General features: G+C 49.5%; 1 protein-coding gene across 11 annotated transcripts in view; it reads left to right on the top strand.

Annotated features, from left to right (window-relative positions):
• The window catches only part of HPS4 (HPS4 biogenesis of lysosomal organelles complex 3 subunit 2), a 29864-nt gene extending 16663 nt beyond the window's left edge, over window positions 1-13201 (top strand). For 10 of the 11 annotated variants that reach the window (XM_078336882.1, XM_078336889.1, XM_078336865.1 and 7 more), the window contains 6 exons: window positions 750-786; window positions 1460-1556; window positions 2175-3084; window positions 8320-8452; window positions 8923-9031; window positions 11906-13201. In XM_078336882.1, the coding sequence (XP_078193008.1) occupies window positions 750-786; window positions 1460-1556; window positions 2175-3084; window positions 8320-8452; window positions 8923-9031; window positions 11906-12077 (1458 nt within the window). In that variant the 3' untranslated portion in view covers window positions 12078-13201. Of the gene's footprint in view, window positions 1-749; window positions 787-1459; window positions 1557-2174; window positions 3085-8319; window positions 8453-8922; window positions 9032-9240; window positions 9667-11905 lie in introns of those variants that run through there. The other variant, XM_078336879.1, reaches the window with a different exon arrangement.
• The last annotated feature ends 5812 nt before the right edge of the window (window positions 13202-19013 follow it).

Below are 19013 nucleotides of genomic sequence, written 5' to 3'. Positions count from 1 at the left end.
GAGGGTGAGGCATTGTATGTGATTTTTTTTTCAATGCTTTGTCTACAGTAAACTAAGGTTAGGTTTGGTAATCTAAAACCTGATTATTAAAAAAATCAACAAAAAAGAACGCTGTGTCATTCTAAGATTGAAAGTTGTTTTGGCTAAAGGAGCAGTTCTTACTTAGTTTTTGTTTATGGTGGGTTCTTTTGGAACCCTCTGGTTGAGATGAGAGATGTTTTCATTTTTGAGAAAATGATCAGGTTTCAGGCCTTGATTGCGAACCAGAACAAATGAGAGATCTGGTGTCACATTTTGTTTAGGTCACACCCTTCCTAGCGAGAGTCAGAGTACTTTGACATTTTTATTATAATGCAATTGATGTGAGTTCTACATCAGGGGCTGTGGCAGATATGACTGTATTCTAGAATATGAGTTCCCCAAAGGTGTAAAAGAGAACACGAATCCTCAGTTTTATTCCCAGAAGAGAGAGACTGAGAACATCAGCATGTAGAGCGCGACGTGCGTTTGGGTGGAGCTGCTGCCTTGCAGCCTGTGTGGGCACAGGTTCCTGCCTCATCCCAGCCGTAGTAAGAGCCAGCAGCTTGGGGGAGCTTCTGTTCCATCTGCTTAGCTCTTAGCATGTGCTTGGGCCAAGCTTTCTGGGCCTGGCTAAGTTTTATGAACAGATGGTACAGCAAATTCCTGATGGTTAGGTCAAGAGGAGAATGTGGTGCCCAGCGCCAACTTCTGTGTGTGTTTGTTTTCAGAGACTCTCTGCAGGAGGGGATGCCCCGCAGGAACATGGTAAGTGGTGAGGTGCCTGGCTGCCTCTTGAGTAGGGTGGTCTTTTACGCCACCTATCCCTGTACAAGTTATGCGAAGGGCCCAGCTGTCTCTATGTTTATTTCCTCTGCTCATAAGATTAGGAAAACGGATGTAATAGAGCTTCAGGAATCGAGTTACCCATCCAAACCCTAATTGTAACACTATGATTTCAGGCATGCCTGTCAAATCCCTGCTTTCAGATCCATCTTAACTTCATATTGTGAGACTGCTCAGTCAAGCGCCAGGGTATTGTGACGGGGAGAGGGTAAGATGACAGTGACTGCCAGAAAGACCTTTCACAGGATGTGGAGGCCCCGTCAAGGAGAGTTGAATTTTGATTTATTCCGAAGCCTAAGTTGGAGCAGATCCCTTTCTTAGCTTATATCTTCTTCTTTTAAAAGTACTTTTCAGCCTTTCTCTACCAAGCATCTTCCTTCCCCACAGTGGGAAGTCATGTTGCCTGCAGAGACGCTTCTTATCGGGCCCTGGAGTTCGAGCTGCAGTTTGGCAGCTCTTGTCCTGGGCTGAGATATTTACAGCACCATTCTCCAAGCAGGAGTGTGGGTCGGATGTATCACCCCAGAGCACTTATTGCCCCTCTGCCCTCTCTGGTTTGGGGGAAAGCCCTGTTCATGTTGCTTTGCAATTCTAGGAGCAGCATTACCCCCAGATGTCCAGATTATCCCTGTTTTTGTGACCAAAGAGGAAGCCATTATTCTCCATGAGTTCCCGGTGGAACAGATGACAAGGTAAGGGAGTGCACAGAGGGTTAACCTTACGCCACACCCGAGGGGCCCCATCATGTGACTGGTTAAAACAAACCTCTGATACATCCCATCCTTCCTTAATTCCATCTCCCCATGCCGTCTTGTAAGAGAGCATCTGGGTTTTGAGTTCGTTAAGAAACAGAGTGGCATAGTGAGATGACATTGGGTTCACATCTCAGATCTCTTACTTACCAGCTATGGGACCTTGGGCAAGTCCATTCCCTGCCTGAGCCTCAGTTTTTTCATCTGAAAAGTAGACACAGTAGTATCTCTTTCATGAGTTCATTGTGACACTTGAAAGTGGTATATGTACAGCACCTAGTATAGAGCCTGATGCACAGGAGACCTTCCAAATGTGGTTCACTCTTATTCAGTGGGCTCTGCATTTTCAATGGGTGAGCCTGGTGTCACTACGTGAAGCCCTGAGGACCAGATGTTGCTGTACTTTTGCTCCTGTGATTTAACTCTGGTAGCCTCTTAGTCTCTGTGCCTTAGGCCCCACCTTGTCACTGATGCCTGTGCTTTAGTCCCTGCTGGGGAAGGGCACTTGCCCTGCGATCTGCCGACGTGCCCCTTCCTCACATCTCTCTCATTTGCCAGGTCTCCAGCATCTCCAGCAGGACTCCGCGATGGTTCAGCCCAGCACCATCCAAAGGGTGGGAGCACATCTGCCCTGCAGGAAGACGCCACTGGCCATGTAGAATCCATGGCCTGTACCACCCCAGAGCCCACATCCCCTGACGAAGCTTGTCCAGGTGGCAGGAGGCAGAATGGATGCTTGCCTGGCCATGGTTTGGAGAGCATCAGGCCCGCAGGACTGCACAACACGGCCAGGCGTGAGGGTCTTGGCCTCAGCTGCTCACTGGGGAAGGAACTAGTCTTTCTCCAAGGGGAACTTGAGTTGTCTAAAATCCACATTCCAGGGGCTCAGGAAGTGGGAATGGACCCAGGTCATTTCACCTTCCCACATGTGCATGTCCCAGATGGCAGTGCTCCTTACTACAAGGCATCGCTCAGCACCTCCAGCAACCTGGAACCCATGCCGCCTGAGGACACAGCTGTCAGCAGCATGCGCTCTCCCTCTGCTCCTGAGATGCTCACCCAGCATGCAGCCCAAGAGCAATTGGAAGACCATCCTGGCCATAGCAACCACGCCCCCACTCCCAGAGTAGACTCTCTCCCCAGAAGGACCTGCAGACCCTTGTCATTGCCTCTCTTAGATCCAGGGCAGAGAGAAAACAAGTTTCCCATGGGGGAAGAAGGCATGGATCAGTATGTTGCTGGGGTCTGTGAAAGCCATACAGCCCCTGGTCTGGAATGTAGTTCAGACTCAGCAGACTGTCAGGGTGCTGGCCCCTCTGCAGATGAAATCAACTCCAGGCTGACCCCAGCGGAGTCCTGCATGGGGCTTGTGAGAATGAACCTCTATAGTCACTGCGTGAAAGGGCTGGTGCTGTCCCTGCTGGCCGAGGAGCCTCTGCTGGGAGACAGCGCAGCCATAGAGGAAGTGGTGAGTGTCCACAGACCTTCCCCTGCCCCTCTGCGGCCTCTGCTCATCTGTGCTTCTCTCATACCACTATGCTGACACCCCGGGAAAGGGAAAAAGGCTCAGCCCTCAGCTGTGTGACTCTGCGCGAAACATTCTTGTTTAGGCGATGGGGGTAGTACCTGCCCCTGTGGGTTTTTGTAAGGTAAGAGTGAGTCAAGTGCATAGAACTGGTGGTGCATTGGCATCCAACAAGTGTTGGCTCACTCCTAGTTTCGCAGAGCTCAGGCCTTGGAGGAAGGGAAGGCCTGAGACGGAATCCTGGCTCTTGTCCTTTAGCTGTGTGAACTTGCCCACAAGCCTTCGTCCCCCTGAGCCGTTGATAACTCCTCAGTCATAAAGGGATGGTGCTAGACCCTCCTGTTCCAGATGCAGTGAGATAATGCAGGCAAAGACAGCACACACACATGCATAGTCACTGTTGTGCCGCCCCTGCTCGTGGCCTCATTTCCTAGCCTGGGCAGCTCTAGGTTCCGTGTCGTCTGGGAACTCCTCTGCAGTGTGTCACAGCCTGGGTTGGGAGTTCCCCGGAAACCCTGTGTTTCCCTCCATAGCCCCAGCATCGTACCTGGTCTGAAGTGCCTTCCTAGAAGGCTGGGATGTTTGACATCCTAACTGGTGCTGGAGGGCTCTTAAACCATTCCAGCCCCTTCCCTGCTTAGAGGCTTAGAGTGGTACACTGACCTTCCGCGGGGCCCACGCTGGAGATTCAGTTGCTATAGTAACAGCCTTGCTTTAGTAGGCAGAGAAAGTGGTAGCAGCAAGAACAGCAGGTTGAAATCGCTGCAGGGCAAATGGTGTCTTGGGGCTTTACCTTGTTTTTATTCTTAAATGTATATTATTCTAAGCTGATCTTGCTAGCATGCAGGGCTTGTGACCCTCCATAAATGAGCTAGTCACCTTGGAGCACAGAAGAAGAGATAAGACTGCAGAGCAGCTTCCTTGGCACAGAGCTCCTGGCAAGAGACTGCTCTCTGGAGCTGTCAGGCTTCTCTGTCCCCTTTCCACAGACCCCAGATCACCCAGTTTCAGCTGGTTGGCCTCCTGTGTCTCCATTCACCATAGCTGTGGGTGACTCTGTCTCCCTCCTTCCTAGAACAACTCGGGGTTGTGGTTGCAGTGTTACACGCCTCATCTCCCTGCCGATGTCTTGGTGTTCATGGTCTATTCTACACAGTGTCAAGCCTTAGAAATGTCATTTTGAAGGGCCCAGTGTTTTTGAATGCAATAAAGTGGCTATAATACCTTTCTTTTTACCTTCCCCACAAAAAGGAAAAAGTTGCACAGGCTGCTCTTTGAGGAGATGTATTCTGCACTAACAACATTGCATCTCTTATTCTGCACTAAAATACTTTGCATCTCTTATTTTAGCCAAGCCTTAGAACAGTTCTGGGAGGCAGGCATTGCAACCCCCATTTTACCAGTAAGAAGACAGCCTCATTGAGATGAAAAGACCTCATGCAAGGGGCAGGTTCAGAATTCTTGCTTGTATATGGTTCCCTCATCCCAACCTCTCTGTTCCCCCACTGCCCTGCCTTTGCTGTGGTAGCTGGGAGGATGAAGAAAGGGGGTCAGTGTCCTGCCTCCTACGGCTCTTGATCTATGGCCGTATCCCCTACTTTGTCAGGGTCTATCCATGCCATTGTGACATCAGCCTCCGTGGGATTCCGTGGGAAGCAGGGTTTGGTGCTGGCTAGGCCCTAGGAAATAGACTGCAGTTTTACGGAAGAGGAAAAGCTAATCATTTCTAAAGAGAGTAGGCAGTGACTAACTTTGATTAGCCCAATGGTTTGAGAATGGGTTTGTTAATCAGACCCAAAGGATTTCTCTTTTATAATTGGGAGAGATGTTTGATTGCCTTTCTATTCCAGGCTAGCCTTGAAAATTCTTGACCTGATTTCCCTGCAGCCCCTCTGCTACTGTCTAGAAGAACCAAATGGTGGAAGGAGCCTTGGGTGGACTGGAATTCTTTCAGAGGGAACTGAATAGGCTCACACCAGGGGGCAGCATAGAGCTACGATAGTCCGTTACCCAAAACCCAAAATAATCTCATTGACCTTCAAAGACCGTGAGCATATTAATTATTTATCAGTACAGTAGGACATTGAGCTTCTATGTACAGCAGAAGAGGCTTGAAGTTAGCGTGAGAGTGTTGCCATAAAACATTTTATGAAAAAGCACCTTCCCCCAACTAGGAAACCATTACCTCTAAGTGAACGCGTGTTCCACACAGTGCTCCTTCTACATGCTGTGTCACACACTGACTTTCATGGGCACTGGAAGTCAGAGGACCCAGGAATTAGCCTCAGCTCTGTGTCCCCGGGGATCACATTATGTAGCAGTATATATCGGGGGCTGGCAAACGTTTTATGTAAAGGACCAGAAAGCAAATATTTTCAGCTTTGCACAACTTTCCAGCTCTGCTGTTTTAGTGCAGAAACAGCCATAGACAGTATATAAATAAATGATATGGCTGTATTCCAGTCATTATTTATGGACATGGAATTGGAACTTTATGTGATCTGTGCATGTTACAATATTATTCTTTTGACTTTTTCCCCCAACCATGTAAAAGATTGAAAAACCATTCTTAGGCCTCAGGCTGTACAAAGACAGGCAACAGGCTGGATTTATTTATAGGCTAGAGTTTGCTGACCCCTGGTATATGTGAAAGCATTTGGTTTTCAGTAAAAAATTATCCACATGTCATCTGACGTAGCATCTTGTGATTAACTGTTTTTATGGTTAAGTGATCCTATCTTGAGTGCAAGTTAGGCAGAATATTCTGGAAGCAGAGCTCAATGCCTGTAGGGAAACAGGTTTTGGCATGGCGCAATCTCTGTTCCTATTGTTTCTTCCTCTGGACAGCAGCTCAGCACGGAAGGGATGACTGTTAGTAGACTCTTGAAGTTCAAAAACTTTCTGTGAGGCTGTGGCTTGACTTCGTGGTGAATGCTTACATGTGCCCATGCGTGTGTCGGTGCATGTACACACGCACACACACACATCTGTTCAAATAAGAGGTTCAGTGCTAAACTCAGTGTTGGTCAGGCTCTCTCAGGGATCTGAACATGAGATATTATGCTTGTCTTTCTAGACAGAGCACGTATCTTTTTACTTAACTCTGCACCCTTGATTTAAACCAAGTAGCTCATAAGTTGGCAGTGCTTGGCATTAGATGTGTTCATGTATTCATTATTTTAGTGGATTCATTTATTGAACACCTACTAGAGTCAGGCTCTCTACTAAGCACTGAGGATACAAAAGTGAGTGCATAGAAAATAACTTTGTATGTCACACCTATGGACTTGAAATATCATTTCTGAGACATTCATACAGGAAAACTGATTTAACACCAGTGTACTCCCAAAATAACATGTGAGCTCCATGACATTTACTTCAGAAGCATTCTCTTTGCATCTCTTTACTTCCATGTGCACTTATTTTTCTTACATAGCTTTTGAAAATAGTCCACAAATTTTCTGTAATGTCTAAAGAGGTACCATTTCTTTTATATGGTTATTTCCATGTCCTTGACTCTGTAAAAAGGCTCTGCCTCAGGGTAGCACTTTAGAGTTCACAAAGGATTTTTGGATGTGTTATTTCATTTAAGTCACTCAGTAGTCCTGTACTGTTCCCATTTTGCAGATGAACAGAAAAATGAGGCACAGAAAATTTGGTAACTTGCTCCTGGTCATTTAGAAAGAGGCTGAACTTGGGATGTTTTTGCCTGGGAACTGCAAATGCTTGGGGACAGTGGCCTTCTTTGTTGTGGCAGAAGCAGGCCCAGGAAACCCCGTTTCAGACCAGGCCTATTACAACGGGCCTGACATACTGTGTCAAGCCCTCAGTGAAGCTTGAAGAACGCCACACAGCCATCAAAGAATTCTACAATGGAATATTTAAAGATGAGAAAAACGGCTCATGCTGTTGTTAGGTTAAAAAACTACTATCAGTCGTTATGATGATTTGATCTTTTTATTTTCCAAAAAAAAGTTACATGAAACACTAGAGTCCAGTGTTTTCAATGGTATTTCAACTTTATCTCCTTGGAGGTTTGTGAAAATACAGGTGCTTGAACCTCCTTCCTTGACAGCTGTTCTCAATGGTACTCCTCCTCTGAACCATCCAGTGCAGAAAGCTGTTTGACACTTCTCAGTCCTTCCAAGAAAGCCGGGACCGTGCTAGATGTGCAGAGAGAAGTTACCATGGGACATCCAGTGGGGGACTTCTCTACCCAGGGCCAGTGAGAAGCACAGGGGGCTGGTCCCAGGCTGTTTGTACTGTTAGACCGTGCAGCCTGGGTAGGAAGCCCTGGTTAGAATAAGATATGCTGTTACTGGATGGTGAGACGATGGGTGATTTTTCTTGTTTATTTTTTTACTCATCTCTTTTCTAAATCTCCTACAATATAATCATTAATTTTAAAACATTAGAACGTAAGGGTGAAAGAAACAGAAATGGTGAGGGTCCATTTTACTGGATCAAGTTGGCAGTAAGATATTCCTTTTTTTTTTTTTTTTTTTTGAGACAGCGTGTCACTCTGTCACCCAGGCTGGAGTGCGGTGGTTCAGTCTCGGCTCACTGCAGCCTTGAACTCCTGGCTCAAGTGATCCTCCCGCCTCGGCCTGGCAAAGCACTGGGGTTACAGGTGTGAGCCACCAGGTCTGGCTGGAGGACGATTTTTTTTTTTTTTTTTTTTTTGAGACGGAGTTTCGCTTTTGTTACCCAGGCTGGAGTGCAATGACGGGATCTCGGCTCACTGCAACCTCCACCTCCTGGGTTCAGGCAGTTCTCCTGGTTCAGCCTCCTGAGTAGCTGGGACTACAGGCACACACCACCATGCCCAGCTAATTTTTGTATTTTTAGTAGAGACGGGGTTTCACCTTGTTGACCAGGATGGTCTCGATCTCTTGACCTTGTGATCCACCCTCCTCGGCCTCCCAAAGTGCTGGGATTATAGGCATGAGCCACCGCGCCCGGCTGGAGGGTGATTTTTTAACTAAGTCTGTGGTTGAGTAGCCCTCAGAAGGTTCGCTGAGGTCAGCCCTACAAGCCTGTGACCCTATGGTTAAGTAGCCCTCAGAAGGTTCGCTGAGGTCAGCCCTACAAGCCTGTGACCCTATGGTTAAGTAGCCCTCAGAAGGTTCGCTGAGGTCAGCTCTACAAGCCTGTGACCCTCTCCCGGCTCCTTTGCAGTACCACGGCAGCCTGGCATCACTGAACGGGCTGGAAGTCCACCTGAAAGAGACACTACCCAGGGATGAGGCAGCCTCCATGAGCAGCACCTACAACTTCACGCATTACGACCGCATTCAGAGCATGCTGATGGGTAAGAAGTGGGCAAGGGGCCAGGGACGACGGGGACACCAGATTCTAGAGACGGGGAGGTGAGAACTCTAGCCCCAGCATCGTGATGACACCGCTGTGCACAGAGTTGTCGGACCTACATTCACGGTTCTCTCCTCACTGGGAGCCGACTCCCACTGAGTGTGGAGTTCACCAGGAAGAGGCTTCTCTGCTCATGTGTCTGTTTTTGGTGCTTCCCAGTGTTTTGAGGGAAGTTCATGTTCACATATCTGTAATAGGTTTGTCTCCAAATGTTGAGATTTGCATGCAGAAACCGGGTGCTGCATCAAATGGCAGTGGCAACAGAAGCCCAAACCCCCAGGCCTTTGTGCCCTGAGCAGCCATGTGGCCTTGAGTTGTGCTCAGCCCTCGTATTCAGCACTGAGCTTCATGGGGTGGGAGGGCAGGGGGGCAACTGTCTGCTCTTCACAACTCTGTGCCCTCTTCTGGAAGCAAACCTGCCGCAGGTGGCCACCCCGCAGGATCGCCGCTTCCTCCAGGCCGTCAGCCTGATGCATAGCGAGTTTGCCCAGCTGCCCACGCTTTATGAAATGACCATCAGGTGAGCCTCCCTGAGTCACTCCCCCACCTGCTCATGGGTCCTGCTCATGGGAACCACCTGCGGGGCCCAGGCAGTGCCTTTTTCCAAAGTAGACGAAGAACATTCTAGTTACTCTCCTTAAGACCTTCCTTTGCCTGCTCCTGTTGCCACCATCATCCACTGTCATGCAGTCATGTGCCATGGACTCTCTGGTTCTTTTCCTCCTTTAGACAGTTGGGGCCCAGCAGTGAAGGAACCTGAGGTCCTCGCCATCATGGAGCTACATCCCTTACCAGGTGGCTCCCATCTCCTTGCCAGAAACAGTGTTGAAATAATATTGTTGTTTTTCTAATTTAAAAGGAATATGGCAGGGCGCTGTGGCTCATACCTGTAGTCCCAGCACTTTGGGAGGCGGGTGGGTCACGTGAGATCAGGAGTTCGAGACCAGCCTGGCCAACTTGGTGAAATCCTGTCTCTACTGAAAATACAAAAAATTAGCTGGGCATGGTGGCAAGTGCCTCCCAGCTACCTGGGAGGCTGAGGCAGGAGAATCACTTGAACCCAGGAGGTGGAAGTTACAGTGAGCAAAGATCATGCCATTGCACTCCAGCCTGGGTAACAGAGTGAGACTGCATCTCAAAAAAAAAAAAAAAAAAGTAATGCATGCTGATTATACAGTCATACAGAACGCTTGGAAATCTATCAAGTAAAGCATTTTCCTTTCTCTCCCCACCCCATCAGTCACCAAGAAATAACCACATTTTACAGTACAGTGTATGTTGCTCCAGGTTTTATTGGTTTTTGGCTTTTATTTTTTGCACATATAAATTAATTGTATTTTTATTTTAATTAAGTCTTCTAGAAAACAGGATCTTACTAATGTACAATTTTACAGTTGCCTTTTTTCACATTATTGCATAGCTGGAACACCACCATGCCAGGAGAAACAGAGATTTGTTAAAGATTATTGTAATTTACATTATTTAACCAACCAAATTTGTTGTTTTCTCTCTACCTGCTTCTCCCGTGAAACCAGAAAGGGAGTTTGGGCTTTAGAGATCACTTTATAAAAGCCGTAGGACGCTGGGACCTGAGAATTTGGTGACAACTGGTAACAGGAAATAAAGCCAGTTAGCAGGTCAAGGGCGGTGCTGGCCATGTGTGTGTTGGTCCCGTAGCCCTTGGAGCCATCTGGTCAAGGGCGTTTTTTAATCCTCACTTAACAGATGAGGAAATTGAAGCACAAATACGAGAAGCAGCTTGTCCAGGCTTATAGTCTTCTTAAGTCCAGGGCCAGGATTTGAAGCATTTTCTCCAACTGTTAAGTGCATGCATGACCTTTCCACACATGTTTCAGTGTCGGGGCAGTGTGGTCCAGTGCGAGGGAGTGGGTGCTGGACTCACAGGGAGCCTGAGCGGGTTATTAGGATGGTTCGGATGCCCTGTCACCCACCACACTTGGGCTCCAGGTGTTCCTGCCGCCTGCCACCATCTCCAGCCAGTATTTCAATAGATCTTCCTGTCAGAAATGTGTCTTCTCTGGCTTTAATTCACAGCTGCCCCAGGCTGGCAACCCAGAGGTGATTGGCATCTACAGTAACTGGTTTGGGAACTGGCTCTGTTGGGAGGGTGTGTGTCTGTTTTGTGGGAGGTGGAAACAAGTAACATGTCAGCATCTGCCCCACCAGCCACCCTGTGGCCCTGCAGTGTGTCACCGTCCTCGGAGCTGAGAGGGGTTTGGCGCTGAGACACATAGCCCGAGGCATGTGCTGAGAGATTGTTTAATAACAGTAATAGAAACAACGGCTACCATTTCTTAACCACTCACCATGTGCTAAGCACTCATTTCATCTCATTCTTAAACAAACTTCACTGAGGGCACATACGGTTGCAATATCCATTGTACAGATGAAAAAGCTGGGACTCAGAAATGTTGAGTAACAGCCCAGGACACACACCAGGAAGTAAAAGGCCTGGGAATGGCACCTGAGTGTGTGTGACTCTAGATCCGTGCTCATAACCACTGGCTGCAGAGCCCTCCCGCAGGCCTGTGAGAAGGGCTTGTCCTGCTGGGCCAGTGGGTGCAGGAGACGTGGAAGTTTGGAAGAGGGTAGGATTTTCCTCCCTCCTTACAGGGAAGGAGAGATTTGGGTGAGGTGAACCTTAGCAGTCCCTCACTCCATACTTTCTCACTAGATTTGGGGGAAACTGAGACCCATTGGAGATAGAAACCAGGGGGTTTACCTGGGTGTGGAGTTGGCTTCTCTCAAGTGGCTCCTCCTCTGTGTCGTGCCCTCCTCCCTCCTTCTGTGTGTCCAGAGGCTTCCTGTCACTTTGTGTCACATCCCACTCCATCCCTTTACTCCCCCTCAGTCCAGCTGCCCCCAGTGTGGAGAGCAGACTAGATTTCTTTCTTGGACACTGCCATTGCCTTGTCACAGAGACAGGGCGGCCCCGGCTACTCACTCTGAGTCTCAGGCTCCTTTTCTGTGAAATGGGACCATACCACCAGTGCAGAGCTTATGTGAAGGGCAAAGCAGAGACCGTATGCAGAGCACATGCATAGCTGCCAGTATATCAAAAAAGCCGGCACTCCACAGTTCCTTATGCAGTACTTACAACTTCAGGCTCTGTGGCTGCCGCCACCGTGGATGGTCACGCCATGGACTCTTCTGGCATCTAGGGAGTTGAAAGGAAGGAAAGACGGTATTGGCACTGAAGCCCGAAACTCAGCTGAATAAATAGAATCCCGTGCTGTGACAGCTGCACACACCAAATTGGGCATCCTGGGGCTGCTGTGCAGGAACCTCACTGAGGTCTCTGTGTGGTCTGTGAGGTCTCTGTGGGATCAGCACCAGCAGCGACGGATCGTTGTCTCCTTTCTTTCTCTGACAGAAATGCCTCCACGGCTGTGTATGCCTGTTGCAACCCTGTCCAGGAGACATATTTCCAGCCGTTGGCACCTGCAGCACGGAGCTCCGGCTTCCCAAACCCTCAGGATGGTGCCTTTAGCCTCTCCGGCAAAGCCAAGCAGAAGCTGCTGAAGCACGGGGTGAACTTGCTGTGACTGTGAAGGAGAAACCAGCAAAGGAGGCCCTGCCTCTCTTCATCAGAAAGGCCTCTCTAGCTGATTTTTCCTGAAACCATTCCCTTTGTTAGCATCAGAATGATACTTGAGTTTTTCTTATTCCTTTTGCAGATTGGGATGTGTTTGGGGGCTGGGGTTAGTTCTTCAAGTCAGCAGAGTACGCACACTTGATAAAGAACTTGATTACATGGTGGTGTTGGGAACAGGATAGGGACTTGGCTCGCTCTCTGCAGTACTGACTGAGCCTGAGGTACTGCATGTCTCCTGCTGCTGTTCCATCCCGGCTTGAACTGGTGCCATAAGATTCCAGGTTGGCATTTTTTCTAGAAGCTGATCGTCCCTAGCCCAGAGTGTGTGTTCAACCTCAACACCAGGTGGGTGGTGGGCGGTGTGGCTGCACAGCGGGAGCCGGATCTGTGAGCAGGCAGACTCCACGCCCACACCGCAGGTAGGCTTCTCCAGTGTGGTGCTGCCTGGAGGTCCGGTCGTTCCTGTAAGGAGGCCGCAGCACACAGAGACCGCTTGGCTGTAATGTGTTGGAACGCTACTCAGATCTAGGGGAGTCGTCTTTGGACCCACAATGGGGGCAAGCCTTAATAATGCGAAAGGGAGTTTGGGCTTTTGAGATCCCTTTCTAGAAGCCCTGGGGGCTGAGCCTGAGAATTCAGTGACAACAGGACCAACCTATGTTGCCTTTGAAGGCAAGTGGGCTGTGCAGCTGGTTCCTCTTGAGCAAGTGTCTCTAAATAGGAATTTACAAGATGTTGAGGGCAGAAGCAGAACTGTGCTTTTCGGTGGTGGCTGCAGGTGACATTCATTTGTGTGTTCTCGGACTTGTGTGGTACTTAAAACCTCAGTTCTATTACATTATAGTCAGACATTTTTTGACAAATATAAGACTGATTGCAGGATGAAAATATTTGTCAAAATCTTAATGTTTACTGGGAGTACTTGAGATTCCATCTGAAAGTCGTATTGTTAATAATTTCATGTCACTGAGCTGATATCTGATGTTTATGGTATGGTGTCTTTTTCTTGAAACAAGTTTCCAACAGCTAAAAATAAAATAGCCAGAGAACACTGTTGAGTTCTCAGTAATTAAATGGTAACATTTTTTGTGACAAAAGTGAGGGTTAAGAGTGAGAGAGAGAGTGTGTGTGTGTGTGTGTGTGTGTGTGTGTGTGTGTGTAACGTGGGCACATCCCTCTTTTCCTTCCCTGGGTTCCATGTGGCTGGGTAAGGACTGTCTGCTTCCAGGGAGCTGCAGCTGCAGCTGGTCCAGTACACCAAGCCTGTGTCACCCTCTTCTGTCATCTCTCTCCAGGATCCCTCCTGCCCCTTGGGTCCCATCTGCCTAGATGGTAGAGGGTCCTATCTGAAGCTAGGATAAATCTTGTCTTATTCCTCTGCCGTGTGCTCCAAGAAAAAATTCATTACAAGTTCTCTGCTGTGGTTGCTGCAGCTCCAGGAAGCATCTGCAATGTCCCCACCTTGTCTTTGACCAGTGGTCCCCAGTACCAGGCTGGAGAAAACAACTTTATAATATCATTTGTGTTGTGAAAACTCTTCCACTGACCCAAAATGGAACCTTACAAAGCTTATCCCTGAATATGCAAAAGAACTCCCTGGGTCTCATCCACCCAGATTAACTCAGAAAAAGTCCTGAAACTGTACTTGGCAGGTGTGCCCCTTTCTTTCCCCCTTCGACTCTGCTTAGTGTCTGCAGTGAAGGTTCTGCTCAGAGCCCCAGGGCACTGGCAGCTGCAGCTATCCTCTCTAAAGCTTGGTAACTGTGGCCCAGAGGCTGCAGAGAAGGAACACTTAGCCCACTGTCTTCCTGTTCTAATATTTCAGAGGTTTCCGAGGGTCACTCAGGACATGGATTATGCATAGCCCCATGCCCATCCCCTCAAAATTAGCCTCTAAACATAAAGCGCCCCGGAGTACAGGCCCAGTAACGATCAAGCAGCATGTCCCTGCTAGATTGGGCACCACAGCCTCCTACAGCCACGTTTCCCAAGGGAAGGCAATGTTTGCACGACAGCCTGCCCACCCTGGGCTTCTAGTTGACACTGAGTGCCACTGTCAATGATCCAGGACCACAGATTTTCTAGTCACTCTTCAGGGTAGATAAGACTCTGTTTTGGCTCCGTCTGTGCCAGCCATCTGCCACCTGTGAACTGTAAGGATAAAGATCCCACGAGTGATTAATAGTGGTGTATTGGTCCATTCTCACGCTGCTAATAAAGACATCACCAAGACTGGGTAATTTATAAAGGAAAGAGGTTCAATTGATTCACAGTTCCGCGGGGCTGGGGAGGCCTCGGGAAACTTACAGTCATGACAGAAGGGGAAGCAGACACGTCCTTCTTCACATGGTGGCAGCAAGGAGAGTTGCAGAGTGAAGCTCGGAAAAGCCCCTTATAAAACCATCAGGTCTCATGAGAACTCACTGTTCTAAGAACAGCATGAAAGTTACCAGGCCTGTGATTCCGTTACCTCCCTCAACACATGGCATTATGAGAACTACAAGGAGAGGTTTGGATGGGGCACAGCCAAACCATATCAAGTGGCAATCAGATTCCTACTGGGAAACGAACCCCGCAGAGGGGATGTGTGTGCCTAATCAAACTATCTCCTCCCCTGGAGGGAATCATCTAGCCCTCTGGGCACTTGTCACTTTCACAGACAAAGGGTAGTAGCAGGTGGATCCCAGGGCTCCTTGTTGAATTTGCCCTGTCTGTCTTGCCTATTAACCGCCTTGGGGTCCTCTCTAATGTGGCTAAGATGCACTTCCCATGCCGCCTAGTTACTATGTTGGAAACACCCACCCCTGCCCGGAGTGGGTGAGTAGCAGCAGGCCTTTCTCTGATGTGAGCCACACACAGTCCACAGGCTCTGCGCATACAGCGAGCTGAATGACGGCCCCCAAAGATCAGGTCCCAGTCCCCAGAACCTATGAATGTTGCTGGATCAGATGCTTGCAGGTGTGGTTGAGTGAAGGATCTTGAGGCGAAGACATGATCCTGGCTTATCCCATGATCCTTAAATGCCCTCACAAGTCTGCTTTTAGGAGAGGGGCAGGAGGAGGTTACTCACACGGACAAGAAGTCCACCTGAAGATGGCAAAGATGAGTGATGCATCCACCAGTCAATGAGTGCCAGCAGCCACCAGGTGCCGGAAGAGGCAAGACGTAGATTCCGTCCTAGAGTCTGCAGAGGGAGTGTGACTGTTGACATACTGAATCAGGTCCCGTGAAACTGACTTCGGACTTCCCGCCTCCAGGCCCGTGAGAGCATAGATGTGTGTTGTAAGCCTCTGGTTGTGTGGTCATTTGTTACAGCAGCCACAGGAAACAAGTCTATCCTCCTGCAAACTCGCTTTCTCCTTGTGATCCCCAGCTCCCTTTCTCACAGTAGCACAGAGCATGGATAGGGCATGGGAAGCGCTGCGCCTCACACGAATGGCGTTGCAAGGTTCCCATGGCTCGTGCATAGGGGAGCCTTTAGAGCATGGGAAGCACTGGGGCCCCACACAAAGGGCGTTGCAAGGTTCCCATGGTTTGGGCACAGGGGAGCCTTTAGGCAGGGGAGTGGGCCAGGCACCATGTCACAACTGTATAATTCTAGCACTTTGGGAGGCCAAGGCAGGTGGAGCACCTGAGCTCAGGAGTTCAAGACCATCCTGGCCAATGTGATGAAACCCCTAGTTTTGTAAAATTACAAAAACTAACCTGGTGTGGTGGCACATGCCTGTAATACCAGCTACTTGGGAGGCTGAGGCAGGAGATCACTTGAACCTGGGAGGCAGGGTTCCAGTGAGCCAAGACTGTACCATTGCAGTGAGCCAAGCTGAGATTCATTGCACTGCAGCCTGGGCAATCAGAGTAAGACTCTGTCTCAAAAAAAAAAAAAAAAAAATGCAGTGACTTGAGCTGGTCCTTCTGAGGAAGGTCACTAGCTCCTGAGTAGAGGATAAGCTGGGCAAGAGTGGAAACAAGCAGGAGGCCGTGGTTGTCCAGGTGGGAAGGGGAATGGCTGAAGCAGAGAGGAGGCCAGATAATGGGCAGATGCAGTTGGCACAGATTAGGTTTGGGGCGGGGAGGTACAGGCCCAGTGGAGAAGGCAGCCTCGGAGATAGATTTTTGCCCTGAAGGAGCTTGCAGAGGCAGTGAGCAGGAAACCCACACTAATACTCTCAGCCTGTGCCCTTGACACACACACGCCTGTACCAACCCCTGAACCCACGGTTGCTCCTGGGGAAAGGACGGTGGGTGAGGGAAAGCACTTGTCCCCTGCTTTGCTTCTTATTCTGACTACCACCCAGCTCCCTGTGAGGAGACGGGGGAGGGCAGGTGTCAGACCCACGCTCTGCATCCTAGCTGAGAAATAAAACATACTCTAGATCTTTCTTTCTTCAACATATTTGTAGAGTCTGGGAAGCTTACAGTGAAGATTCTAAGGGCTTCAAGGTGAAAACAGGACACCTTCTCTGTTGATCCAGGATTTAAATGTCCAAACCTGAAATTAGCTGTACTTCCCCTGAGAATAAAACCCAGAGAGTGCTTTGGAATCCTGTCAAGAGCCAGGAGGTGTTTTATGATTGCCTATGTATGCCGAGGTCCAAGCCGAGAATTGCAACCCTTCTCCCTGGCCCTGCCTTCCTATCGGCTGGGTCAAGTGCCCCAAGGAAAGGGCATGGGGCTCGGCTGCTGCACCCATGGGCAGGAGGAGATGGAGGGACGTCCTCTACTGAGTGTGCCGCTAAAAGGCACCGTGTGCCTCCTTCCTCCCCACCCAAGGCTAGGCCGGCTCCTGTGGCTGTGGCCAGGAGCATGTGGGCTTTGGTGTCAGACAGCTGGGTTCAAATCGCAGCTCTGCAACTTACTACTGGAAGTCAGGGCAAGTCGCTTTTCTTTCTCTGAGCCTCAATATCCTCTTCTTTAAAATGGACAGGAGAAGGAAACGTATGTAAGGACTTAGCCTATCATGGGCCCTCAGAAAATGGAGTGCCCTGTTGAGTGTTCTGAGAAGGCAAACAGCCTCCTGGGACAGGGAGAAAGACCCGGGGTGTGTGGTGGGGGTGGGGTCCTTCTGCATGCCGAGGAGGTGAGGCCTCGATGTGTGTCCAGACCACAGAAGATGCGCTGCATTGCCAGCCTGGATACTCGGCGTCCAATTCCAGCTCGCCCGCCAGCCGGCCACATGACCTTGTTCATGTCAACGGCCCACTCTGAGCCTGTTTTCTCATGTGTTAAATGTGCAGTTGATAAGGATAAGGGAGGGGAAGGAACCCTGTAGGGCACACAGTGCCCTCTGTGCTCAAAGAAGCAAGTGCCCTTACCTTGAACTTAGGGGTGGATAATGCATGGGATGTGGGGAGACATGGGGAAGGGCAGGTACTCAGAAGTTAGAAGCAACGTGTGTGCCTGGGAAAGAGGCGGAAAGTAAACCAATGCCCATGTGTGCTGCCTCCCGCCTCCTAATGCTGCAATCTGCTTGAGTATTTTCCCTGCCATCTGTCAGCAGTTCTAAAATATGTGGCCTTATTCTGTCCTGTTCCCTGTGTTTACATCTGGTTAGCAAGATTCGGTTGGGGAGGTAAATGTTATGGAAGGTTGCTGGCAGCAGGCACGACGGTCCTCAAAGACCTCATTTTGCGCTTACCCTCTGCTACTCATATTTACACAATGTAAATATGAGTGGCAGGATGGGATTAAAAGCAGTGACTGTCAGCCAGCCGTGGTGGCTCACGCCTGTAATCCCAGCACTTTGAGGGGAGGATCACTTGAGGTCAGGAGTTCAAGATCAGCCTGGCCAACATGGCGAAACCCCATCTCTACTAAAAATACAAAAAGTAGCCAGGCGTGGTGGCGGGTGCCTGTAATCCCAGCTAGTTGTGAGGCTGAGGCAGGAGAATCACCAGGAGGTGGAGGTTGCAGTGAGCCGAGATTGTGCCACTGTGCTCCAGCCTGCCCAACAGAGTGAGACTCCGTCTCAGAAGAACAAAAACAGACAATGTGTACGGAGCACCCCTCCAATCCACCCAGACCACAACATAAGCGTATCTTACCGAAACCTCACTTGATGCTCACAGAGCGGATTAGGGCTTTTGGTGGCAAGGGATAGAAACCACAACTCAAACTTGGCTTAAGAATAAAAAGTGCATTTATTGACTCCTGTAACAGAAAAGTCCAGAGGTAGAGCTGGTTTCTGGCAGAGCTGTGTTTAGGACTCACGTGATCTCCACAGCCGCGGGCCCTGCTTCCCTCTGTGGGTTTCTCTCTCAGCTTCTTTCCCTTCACCCCCGACCCAATGAAAAGTGGCCTTTCGAAGCGGTCCCAGCAAAAGAATTTGGACCACGTGCCCAGCCGTGCGTGACCCAAACTCTCAGTGGCCTGGAGTTTGGAAGACTGATTGGTTAGATCTGGGTCATGGGTCCAGCCCTGGAGACCCACGGACTGAGCAAGGAAATGTTAGGGTTTTGCAAGAGGTCTATCAGGGTACTGTAGGCAGGATAGGTGGCTGTCGGTGGCTCAATCCCAGCACTCTGGGGGGCAGATCACTTGAGGTCAGGAGTTCAAGATCAGCCTGGCCAACATAGTGAAACCCGTCTCTACTAAAAATACAAAAATCAGCCGGGCGTGGTGGTGGGTGCCTGTAATCCCAGCTTGTCTCAAGGCTGAGGCAGGAGAATTGCCAGAAGGTGGAGGTTGCAGTGAGCAGAGATTGCACCACTGCACTCCAGCCTAAGCGACAGAGTGAGACTCTGTCTCAAAACAAAAACAGTGGCTGTCCTCTAGAGACCAAGGTTAGGTGGCCTGCCCGGTGTTCGACAGGGGCATAGCCCAGACTTTCACCTCCAGGCTGACTGGTTTCAAAGACCTTATCATTCTTCCTATTCACAGCAGCGAC

Source organism: Callithrix jacchus, chromosome 1, assembly GCF_049354715.1.
Source record: "Callithrix jacchus isolate 240 chromosome 1, calJac240_pri, whole genome shotgun sequence".
Taxonomy (NCBI): Eukaryota; Metazoa; Chordata; class Mammalia; order Primates; family Cebidae; genus Callithrix; species Callithrix jacchus.
Note: the sequence above shows the minus strand (reverse complement) of the source record. Positions and strands in the feature narration are given on the sequence as shown.